General features: G+C 35.2%; 1 protein-coding gene across 19 annotated transcripts in view; it reads right to left on the reverse strand.

Moving 5' to 3' along the window:
* Positions 1–272: 272 nt before the first annotated feature.
* The window catches only part of AFDN (afadin, adherens junction formation factor), a 110,071-nt gene continuing 98,054 nt past the window's right edge, over positions 273–12,289 (reverse strand). For 8 of the 19 annotated variants that reach the window (XM_039350047.1, XM_039350002.1, XM_039350019.1 and 5 more), the window contains 5 exons: positions 12,232–12,267; positions 10,191–10,325; positions 7,585–8,098; positions 3,814–3,895; positions 273–2,354 (listed from right to left, as the gene is read on the reverse strand). In XM_039350047.1, coding sequence (XP_039205981.1) covers positions 2,210–2,354; positions 3,814–3,895; positions 7,585–8,098; positions 10,191–10,325; positions 12,232–12,267 — 912 coding nt within the window. In that variant the 3' untranslated portion in view covers positions 273–2,209. The remainder of the gene's footprint in view (positions 2,355–3,813; positions 3,896–7,584; positions 8,099–10,190; positions 10,326–12,231; positions 12,268–12,289) is intronic. The other 11 variants (XM_039350085.1, XM_039350076.1, XM_039350095.1 and 8 more) reach the window with 5 other exon arrangements.

Raw genomic sequence — 12,289 nt, forward strand, 5'->3', positions numbered from 1 at the left:
TAAGGCTTTATTGTGATTTACTTTTGCATATTTTGTGTCTAGATGGAAGATGAAGTAGATAAGGAAACTCTGAAGTTCTAATAAAGACTGTGTGCATTGGAAATCAAATATTTCACAAAATCTTTAGCTACAAAAATAGATCATGTCATTTTAATGATCCATAGAATAATCAATAGCTTGAATTTTCCCAGGTTATAATTCCTAGCAAGTGTTAATATTGCAACAGAAAATATGTCTGAATAATATGAACAAATACTCCTGATCAGACATTATACAGTGCAAAGTTAAATACAATACAAAGTTTATTAAAAATAGGTTGCAAGTGAAATACAGTAGAAATGGGAAACCACAGCAGTTCTTATGTTGTTTTCTCCATAATGCACCAACAGTTATGAAAAGCATTTTTATTCATATTCACATAGTTGCCCACCCCTGCCCAATAGTGTCCACATCCACTCCACAGTAAGTAATATTTCTTTCCTTAAATTCTAGCAGCAACAGTATTCCGGCCACAGAATATCTAGTGTTCTTAAGATAAATTGGGGGGGGGGACACCTCCTTTTTTCCCTGAATAACAGACATAACAAGCATGCAATCCTTCATTAACACTTTCAACCAATTTAATCTCCTACTTCATATTTAACAGGTGAAAATTAAAAGAACACTTTCAAATAAGAAACCTGAACTATGTAAAAAAAATATTTACACTCCAATTTTATCATTAACTTGCATTTATTTTTTTTATCATACAACTCTTATTAAAAGTGATTTCTAAGGCAGTAAAGTCTACCCTCTGCATTTGGAAATGTGCATAATTCCCTAAATATATATTTATAAGAGAACATATTATACAGAAAAATCATCTAAAACCCAATTAAGGACTTTATCAAATAGAAAATTTGCTTAGAATCACAATATAATATATTGTTTTAAACATCACACAATGCGATAACAAACTAAGATGAGGTCTTTATTCTTAACGTCAGCTATATACATATAGCTGAAACATCAGTGGGTGAAACAGATTTCAGCCATTTAAAAATTAAATAATCCTGCAACATAGTGTGTAAAATAGCTTGAACTGCCAACATCTTCTACAATACAAAGAAAAAGAACAATAGCAAACTAGAGGTACCTTGACCAGCACTTTTCTACACGAACGTCTGATGACATGCCATCAGAATATTGCCAAGTTCCCTCAAAGGAAATTCTTACTGAAAGGCAATTTTTTTTTTCCTTTTGCAGCCACAAGTAACCGTATTTTCCCTGCGAGTAGTGCTTAATTGCCTGCTACTGATAATTGACATCTTTAGTCCATTTGTGAATATTTAACTTTGGTTTTTATCTTGGCTACAAAGGAGTTACCAGATGAAGTTTATTCCATATTGCTAAAGTGTGAAATTTCAAAATAGCTTTAAAACAAGACATACACACGCACACGCGCACACACCACCATACCCAGTGTCCAATATGACTGATTTTTTAAATTCTTATCAATGTTTCAAAACTCAAGTTTTAGAAGTGATTAATACTTCAGTGTAAGAAGAGATAAGACAGTGGAAAAAATAGGATGCGTATCTTGTTACACTGCTGGGCCACCATCAAAACAAGTCAAGTATTTAATATCCAAAATCCAGATGTACATAGATTACTCCATGTGGCTTAGTATGGACATGATAATGGAGCCCTTTTACTTCTAATAATCAAGTGTGTTTATAGCAAAGGTTTATCTATAGAAATTGGACTCCTAATGTTCACTGTTATGCTAGTAATCTGAAAAACTATCTCCCAAGATCTCTTAAAAGTTTACATTACCTTACACTTGCATCAAATCTACAGTGCAACAAGCAGTGGTACTTAGGCAGTTCAAGCTACAGCCACTCTTTCTGCTTAACAGATGTTTACATGTTTTGTAAAGACTAGGAAGCAACAATTCCAGACATTCCAAAAGCAGCTAAAGGACAATGATGTGGAAAAGGACGTGACACTTGATTTATTTAATTAAAATATATTTTACAGTGCCTCAATTGTATAAACCACAAGCACTTGGCAAATAATTGATTTTCTTGCTATTGCAACATACAGTCTAGAAAGAAACAGTCCAGACAGAAAAAAAAACTCATTTGGTATGAGATTCTTCTTCTCCTTGAACTGCCCCAACTCTAGTTCCATAGAGATTTTCCGATTAATGGACAAGTTGACAGTTATCCTACTTTGTATTTAATTCATTTTCCAATTCGGTTAATTTCCTAGAAGCTTTTACTTTGTTAGACACATCTTGACCCTGGGAAAAAAGTCTTTGTCGTTCCCGGAAAGTCAAGTTCTCTGGTGCACCAGGTAAATCTGTATCTTGACTGCAACAAATATAAAAAATATTCAATGTTATAAAAATACATTATATTTTAAGTATAGCTACTCTGCTTTTCTCATTAAGCTTGGTCTACAACATTCACATCCTTTTTAAAAAATCAGCTAGATTAATTACTGAATAAACAGTAGTATCAGACAACCATTTTTCATCACTAAATTGTTTATGCTATTACACATTTGTTAAACACTGGTGTAGCTATTAGGAAATCTAAAATATTTTATATAGGGTGGGTTCACATTTGAGATGACTCCAATGCCGTTTCTGGATTTCTAAATATAAACTACATCATGTCAAGATTACATATACCATGTTCCCTGAAAGTAAGACCAGGTCTTATATATATTTTTGCCTCCAAAAGCGGCACCAGGTCTTATTTGGGGGGAATATCTTACCCGCTTATCTTAGGACTGCCTCAGCCAGACCTCCCACGCCCGGACACCTGCCTCGCCTCACCAGCCTACTTCTGCGGTCGCTCATCACCTTTGCACGAGTCGCCTTTGGCTTGTTTTGCTGGCAGAGGCCTTCAGCAAAGGCCTCTGCAGCTGAGAAATGAGTTCTGGATTGATGTATGCGGCGCCTCCCCCGGCCTCCATTTCGCTGGCAGAAGTGTTTCCGAAGCCTTTTTGTCAAGGTGGTGAAATGGAGGCCGGAGGAGGAGGGCGCAGTGCATGTCAATCTGGACCTTGTTTCTTGGCTGCAAAGGCCTTTCCTGAAGGCCTCTGACAGTGAAACGGAGGCCGGGGACTATGTGTGCAAGCGATGACGGGCGGCCGCAGAAGTGGGCCAGAGAGGCAGGTGTCGGGGCATGGGAGGCCTAGCTGTAACTGTCCTAAGCTAAGTGGGTGCAGGGCACAAGGGGCAGCTCCATCCCCCCATTCCCACCCTAGCTTGATTTTTACCCATGCACCTTGCCCCATCTCATGAACCAGGTGCAGTGGAATGGGCAGGATCTTAAGTAGGGCTTATTTTGGGGGTAGGGCCTATATTGGGCACACATGTAAAAATCAAATTAGGGTTTATTTTCGGGGAAACACAGTACTGACTTTAATATGACATTTAGCTTCTTCTTTGGTGTGCACTTACATGCAAGCACAGTACAAGACCTGTTTTTCCTCTCAAACTTCTCTTTTATGATTTAAGCTGCACTCAGAGAGAATGACTGACCCAAAGTTACCCAGAAAAACTTCTAAAGTTAAAGATGAATTAAAAGTTGGTATCCTGCTCCCAGTCCAACACTTTACCCAGTACACTGACACTTATAAGTGCTATCATTACTATAAAATCTTTCAGTCTTTTCTAAATGTTCTTACTGGATGCATTGCTATGTTTAAAAATATTTTAGATCTTTAAAAACCTTAAATTACCTAAATATCAACCAGGAGTATATGTAATAGCTTACACCAGTAAATCAGCATTTAAAAACAAATTTATTTTCATTTTACCTTTTCAATTTCTTTTCTCTTGGGTCTGAATAAGGTTCCTGTGAACCTGCAAGTGCTCCAGTAGATCCAGTGTAGTTTGAGCCTTTGTAAAAATAAAATAAAAATAACTATTTTTTTTTTCAAAAGGTGCAGTGCTTTAAATGGATCTTACTCTATACTTCAGGTCTAGTCTCCTAACACTACCAGCCTCCTTATGAGAAAGGAAAAAATGTTATTAAAAACTGAATACAATGGGAAATATTTCTATCATATGAAACTTTTCATCATGGACAATATAAATGAAATCAAATATATATGAAATAAATTTCCAAACTTGCCAAATCTTACATATACAGATTGCCAAAATTCTAGTGGTTTAAGTGAAGTTTAAGCAGTTTGCATGAAGAATTGTAAAATAAGTTTTAGCCTTCCTGTTTATAAGAAGACTAAATGAAAACATATCCAGTAACATCAGGAACTATTGCCTATATATCTACCAAAGACTAGATAAGGTATTAAGAATATACAGAATTTGAGAATATAGCCTTATGACAACTTTCCAATATATTCTTTTAACTGCAGATGTCCACAATGAATCAGTAACTTTACAATGCCTATTTAGAAATGATATTTTTTAAAATTTCTATTTTGTATATATATTTTGCAGCACTGCACCTTTACTTTGCTTTCATATGAACAAACACAACAGCAAAAATAGTAAACCCCTACAGATGAATCTTCCCTAAAGGCCACAAGATTAAACACATCATTTGTATTTGAAATATCAACTCATCCCCCACATTTCATAGATTCTCACTTCTGCTATTTGTACTGGTTAAATAAAACCATCTCCACCAAACATTTGAATTTTCAAGTAGTTTTTTTAGTTTTTAAATACTGCATGTGTTTTTCTTGTAAGCCTTGTTCAACACTCCTTCTATTAGTAGTTCTTATTTAGTTATTGAACTTAAATATTTTATACATTTCAGCAGTATAAAGCTGTGTTTAATATTAGACTGGTGCCCAACAATTAGTTAAAGAGAACTCAATGCATGGGAACTTCTATGAAATCCCAACTGATTTTAGTGAGATTATGAATTTAGTGAATTAAGTATGAAACTGATTTTAGTCAGGTAAACTTCTAAGGAAACTACTAATATTATGTTGGTTAGAAATTGATTTTGCTTCATGCCCAATTTTAAGTTTAATTGTCTTTTTTAAGTTGAAAAGTTTATCTAAATATAGAAGCTCATCCACATTAGTATTAGTTATAGTTGCTCAAATTTTATTCCCAGATTGAGAAGTACCAGTCTTCTAAAGTAATCCCAACAATCTAATGGAAGGAGCTGGGAAAGTTTAATTTTGCAGAAGCACAGTTTGCCATTCATTCATTTAAGGACAGCAATATGAGTGTAAATGAGATGAAGAGAGAAGCTGCATAGTGATTTTGCATGATGTGCAAAGAGCTTTTTACTTTAGGCAGATATTCTTCACAGAAGATTGAAAGTTCAAATGGAATATATAACTTGTTTTATACACTTAAAAATATTTAAATAGTTATAGGATGCATAATCCTACCGTATTTTCCAGCGTATAAGACGACCCGGCGTATAAGATGACCCCCGACTTTGGCGCGGATTTCCATTCCTAGAAAGTCGTCTTATCCGCCAGAAACTACCGTAATTTCCGGCGTATAAGACGACTCGGCATATAAGACAACCCCTGACTTCTGCGTCAATTTCCATGCCTAGAAAGTCGTCTTATCCGCCGGAAACTACTGTAATTTCTGGTGTATAAGACGACTCGGAGTATAAGATGACCCCCGACTTCAGTGATGATTTCCGCGCTTTAGAAAGTCATCTTATACGCCGGAAAATACGGTATATTGAAGTAAGATGAAACATCAAATTATATGGCATTTTTGAGTAACAACCCTTAGCTTGTTTATATATATATTAACAAGAATTATTAGATACAGAAGCACAGAATCATAGCTGGAAGGGACTTTGAGGATAATCTAGTAAAGCCCTCTGCCCAGTGCAAGATATGTCAGATAACCATTTAGTTTCTAGTTCAGTGGTTCTCAATCTGTGGGTCGGGACCCCATTTGGGGTCGAATGATCATTTCACGGGGGTCGCCAAACAAGGCTGTCTGCCATTTTTCCCCCTTTTCTTTGGCCATGCCCCTGGCACCCGGTGATGTATAAGTGGTTGGGGGTCACCACAACATGGGGAACTGTATTATGGGGTCACGGCATTAGAAAGGTTGAGAACCACTGTTCTAGTTGAAGACCTTTGGCAAAGGTCTTCAGATAAATAGCCTGTTCCACCAGCTAACAGCTTGTACAAATGTGCCTTGCATTTTTCCTACTGAAATGGGAATTTTTAAATTTCTGTTAAATTCCATCTATTCATTTCATCAAAATGCTCAATCTTTTAAAGACTTTTTTAATGTTCTCACTTATATCTAAAGTATTAGCTACTTCTCATTGCTTTGTGTCATCATCAAATTTTTCTTAAGACTACCCTCAGCAACTTCATCCAAGTCCCTATTGAAAATACTGACCATGATGGGGTCCAGGATAGAGTCTCCCATGCAAATATTTTCAAGCAGAAGTGGAGCAATTAATAAGCACTTCTGGGTGGGTTTATTTAACAGTGATGCTATCATATTACACTGTTTTATAAACGTATCTATTTTATAGCATTTCCAAAATATGAAATAAGGATTGGCAAAATTTATCTATTGCCAGGATTCTCTTGTGGTTGCCTGGGGAAGCATTACATTTAGGAAGTGAATGTTAATTCTGAAGTTTCTCATTTTAACTATAATAACAGCAGCATTATTTGCTTTCTTTTACTACAGAAAGAGCAATAGTCCACTTTAGATTTCCATGATTCCTTTATTATCTTTTTTTGCTTAAGTGTCTGCTTCTATACAGGAAAATATGTAAGCAGCTACAGCTGCAAAATAGCTTGCAAGCTTCCCAAACTCACTAATGCTCCACCTTCTTCCAATAATCTGACTTTTACTTGTGTCTTGTCAAAGCATAAACCAGTTACCACCTAAAGCTTTGTAATTCTTTGAAATTAGAATTCTAGTGAATCTACTTGTGGCCAATATTATTGAGTTACATATTTTGCAATGAAGGGGAAAGAGGAAATTGAGGGATGTAAATAGGATAAAGCAAAACAACATGAATAATGGAAAGTTATTTCAGTACTGAGCAATGTATAGTAGAAACCTCATAAAAATGTGCCTATCTACTTCGTTTGTTTTTTTCTAAAACAAACACCCAGGTAGTGTTTCACTTCAAATGTAATTGTTGGTTTATATACTTTCAAAGCCTTTTGCACACTGTTTACATGGCAAGTAATAAGCAGAAAGCCCACTGCTTCCCACAGTGAATAAAGTATCCTTATCGCAAGAAACATGTACCTCAGAAATGTGAAAGCACCATGGACCAATGAATAATAATAATAATAAAAATAAGTGGTAAATGAAAGAGGTGTAGACCAAAAGCCAAACCCAACAGTACTTTTAGTGGAATTTTGAAAATCATTTGCTTTCATTGTATGAAAGTAAGAATCTTAGAATTTGATAAAGAATGGAAAGGACACCGATTTAAAATTAAATTTATAGCAACAAATCAGATTGAGAGTTGGATCACCATGCCCAAGATTGCAATCAAGTAAGAAAGAATCATGAGAGTGATTTTGTTCAGAAGAGTACTTTAGTGGGAAATTTATAGAGAGTTTCAGAGAGATTGTAAATTAAAATATTCCGTCTACCTTTTGTGTTGCTGGGATTGACGAAACTTGGCTTTTGTGGTGGGGGAGGGGGTTGGCTCATTTTGTTAGCAGTACTGTTGGTATTGACAGCAGAGGGCTGGCATGAGTTGGACAGACAGAGGCCATCTGAGGCTGGGCGTGGCTGGCGGGAGGGCTGCTGTGGCTTAGGGGGAACAGGAGGAAGGTCACTGCAAGACTTTCTTGTACTGGTGTACTTATCCTGACCTGTTGCTAGACAGGAGTCCTCCTCCTCCTCATCATTGTATGCAACAAACTTGGCAGTATAAATCGTGTCAGGAGAGAGGACCTGAGTTTTGAGGTAAGAAGTGTTTCGTTGAGGTGGGGGAGGAGGAGCATTAGATGAAAGGGGTGGGGAGGGGAATTCATATTCCCGTGGAAGCGGAGGTCTGTACAGACCAGGCTCATCGGGTTCCAGCAATCGCCGTTCTGCTTCATCATGCTGGCGGCGCCTCTCTGCTTCCAAGCGATTATAATATCCTTCTTCCTGTCGCCTCTGTTGAGCCAAAGGGAATAAAAGGATATCAACAAATGACAAATACCAAACGCATGCATGGAAATTTTCACTAAAAAAAAATTGGATAACTTTTTCTTTTATCAAGGAAGAAAGTCACATTTCCTGCTCTAAAACACTGGTTTACTTCTGAACTTTCTCCAACTGCCTCTTAAGAGGCAGGAGAATCTATGAGGCAGATTTTGAGAGCAGCAGTGGGACAGAATAGAAGAAATCAAGCAGAATCCTTCCTGCTCTTGATGTCAGCAGAACCATTTTTAGAAGAGAATATTTCTAGCTCAGGTTGAACTGAGGGTTCAGGGTTGAAAGAGAACATCAAGAAAACCACAGAATCACCTTTGGATTCTATTTGGTGATAAGATACATATTTACACTGAGAAAAGTAAACTTGCCATAACTTATTAAAATTTCAAGGAATATCGAGAAAAAAGAGAGTGAAAAGAAAGAACGAAATGTGAAAGTCTACCTTGCAACTGAAATATGCTGCCATTAAAACAAGGGATATTCAATACCAACAACTTCATAAACCTTCTTGTACTGAGTGCCAGGATGCTTTAAACTCTCAATTACAGTTTAATGTCTGAAATTACATAAATGTACATCCATCTCCCTGCTCGGCATTATAAATACAAAGCAAAAAGGGTTGCACTGAGGAAGAATGTAATCAGCCTTAGGTCAGCTTTACATGTAACTTTACAACACATGCAGAGCAGAGATAATGAGGGTCTTTTTGTTGATGATGTTTTGCTTTCCTTAAACAGAATGTAGGAGTTTATGCACAAAGACAGACAGTGCTGAAGGAGCATTCCTGGTTCCTAAATCATAGCTTGATTTATATCCATTTTTTTCCTTAAAAGAGGGCTAGGCATTTTTAAGCCATAAAGCATTTTTGAGATAGTGACCATTCTGAAAAATGGAAGGTATGGTGCCCATGACTAGACATAGGATGTCTATTTACCAGAATGATGAAGTTGCTCTCCATCACTACCTCTAAGGGGGGAAAAAATTCCCAGCCTTGCTTACCTTTGCCTTTCTTCGTAGCCAGTGGTCTACTTCCATACAAAACACTGGGATTCAAGCACCTCCATTTTTATTTTCAAACAATGTCACTTCCTCACTTTTCTTTAAATTAACAGAATACTGGCAGAATATCTGGAGAATAGTGAAGTTCAGTATGTTGCCTAATCATAGTTTCATTCATTAATATTAAGCTTTCATTTTTTTCCAAATATTTATCATTTGGAAAAAATGGATAAGATTTCAATCATTAGAATTGAATCACACAGTATCAAATATGAGTGACATGGAAAATTAACAATGGTGGTGGTGGGAAGATGAAGGAGTACTGGTGACCTGTTTCCTAAACTATAATTAATATTATATGCTAATATTTTTCTTGGGAGTCCTCCATGTTTAAACTTTTTCCTACCAACAAAAATGTCTCATTATCATACCACTGTCTATCCATTCCCTTCTGTTTAACGAATCCCACTTATTTAAACACACTTAGTGCCATTGTCTAATAGTTGATTGTGGTTTCTTCTGAATTAAGTTCTTCACTGTTCTAAATCTGACAGCTTTTCTTTCTACCTTTTTTTAAAAATAGGATTTCACAACTTGTAACTTTATTCTTATTGCTTTAAAAAATAAGTTTATCCCTTCAGACTTACTTTCTGGAATTGATTTCATTTTGATTTTCTTTCATTATACTTAATATCTGAGGTCCTTAACACTTTTTCTTGTACTCTTCCACTTCATATAATCTTTCATTTTATTTGAATTTTATTTACTAGTTTCTATACCGCCTACTTCCCAAAGGCTCTTGAAGAATAATGAATTTTTTTTTTTGCTTTTTCTTAAATTGCAAATTTACAAATAGGGTCAGCTTGGCTTTGTATTTCGAACAGCGTACAGAATTCAACACAGTACATGTTAAGAGCCACAAAAGCTGCTGTTTACAATTCTGTCCCTAGCTTTGTTGAAGACTCAATAATACTGTAATATTACAGCGAACACCAGCGGGCCAAACCAATTGAAGTGAAGTATACAAAGTTACAGAAGACTTAAGTAAAACCTTTTGCTCAGCCTCTCGCTTTGTCCGCTCCTCCTCTTGGCGACGACGCTCTTCTTCTTGCCTGGCCCTGTCTTCCGCTTCCCGTTTGCGCATTTCCTCCAGCTGCTGCTGCCGTCTGCGCTCCTCATCCTGCAACTAAGGAAGATTTATATCTTGTGTTTTACCTCAGATCCTCTTGAAGACAGAAATAATACTTCATGAAGAAAAATCCCCATTGCTGTTGAAAAGGAACTTTTTTTTAAAAAAAATTATTATTATTATTTTCTCTTTGGAATTTTTTTTTTTTTTTTTTTTTTTTTTTTGCATTTTGGGGGGAAAAAATTATAAAGGAAATTCAAAAAGGAAATATATTTTGTCAGGAGTGTCCAACCTGTGGCACGGGCTGCATGTGGATTTGAACAACTAATAATGTGGCCCAACAAGATTGTAAATTTTAACCTTATGTGATTTATATACATTAACTATATTATATATATTATATGCAGCCAAGACAGTTCCTCTTCACTCAATATAGCCCAGGCAAGCCAGAAAGTTGGACACCCATGCTATAGATTTTGTAGGTATTTCTGTTCTGGGACATTGCTTTTATAATTCAAACTATATGTTTTACAATTGTTCTCCTGGGAAAACGTGCAAACTATAGTAGATGCTAAGCTTCTATTCTTTTCCCACTAAATAACATTCCTCTGATCTTGACAGTAAACCCAATATATCAGCTATTTAAGTGACTGTGGGGTTTTTCATATATTAATATTTTTTTACTGCAAAGGAGCATTTGGAATCTCTATAAAGTAGGAAAAGTAATGAAAATCCATGCTTCAAAGTGCAAATATTTAAGCATAGCTGTTCAAATAATCTTAGATTATCAAACATCTTTTGGAAATTAAACAGTTTCAGAAAAATGACTATCATCTCCTTTAAACACCTGTTAGAAGAAGTATTACAAAAGAATAAAGGAGAACTACTGGACTCTGTCCCACACTTTTTTAAACAGCTTAAATTATACTGTAATTCCAAGCATTGCACCAAGTGGTGTTATTTTAAAGGGGAAAAAACCTAAATTGCTATTTTTTATAAAAGGGAAGGAGGTAAAATCTTTAAATATCATTCCATTTGATAGGTTTCTTGTGTCATGATCCAACTGCACTTTTAAATATATTTAATTCAGTAAGGACGAACTAGATACTGAGAACTCTTTACTTCATTGAATTGTAATGTCTATGTTTGCAGTTTAATACTCAAAATTATTAGTTTTAAGGATGGGAAGCTGAATATTGCACTGAGTGATTTAACCAGATCTGATTCCTTTAATACCTTTGTCATAATAGATTAATAAAACTGATCAGTACAATACATCTTATTTTGTTTTCAGTTAATAAAATAATAGATAAAACATGTAATGAAATTATTATAAAACTATTCATATATATTTTGATGCTTTTAATGTAACATACAGTTCTACTGTTCTATCAATATAGTTAACAGCAATGACTGTGAAATATTTTTTTGAAAAAATATTTTAAATCCTCTAAGGTCAAAAGTTTAACCCTAAAGTTGTATTCCAAAACCCAAATCATTAAAACTAAATGCCAAATTATCAAAAGCTTGGACAAGAAGACAAATAATATATTGGAATGCTAAAATACATTAAAATATATGATTTAGGGAAGACTTTTTTTTAAAAAAAAGCATGGGGAAATGAACAATAGAAACTCACCTGTACAAAATGTTTTCAAACTAATGATATATGTTAAATTATTAAAATATGGTTCATTTAACTGTCGTAGTTCACAGCGATATACAATTAAAATATGCAAACAGAATACAACTTTAAAAGAAAAGTAGGAGAAAAAAATTAGGAGCATTCTTAAAGCATTAGGTAGGTGTCTTTTGCTTGCCACTAATTTAATGTAAATATTCCTTGCCCTGAAGCACTCTAAAGCTAAACAAATATGCAATGCATATTGGATTATCATTAATTAAAAAGAAAAAGAAAAAAGTATTAAGGAAAAGCATCGAAGAGAAAGAAATAAGAACATACCAAATCTAGAACAGAGATTGCTGGCAAAGCAGTCTGCTGCAGGTAATAAGAGAAGGAA

Source organism: Crotalus tigris, unplaced genomic scaffold (genome assembly GCF_016545835.1).
Source record: "Crotalus tigris isolate CLP2741 ecotype Arizona unplaced genomic scaffold, ASM1654583v1 scf7180000017567.3851432, whole genome shotgun sequence".
In the NCBI taxonomy this organism is placed as follows: Eukaryota; Metazoa; Chordata; class Lepidosauria; order Squamata; family Viperidae; genus Crotalus; species Crotalus tigris.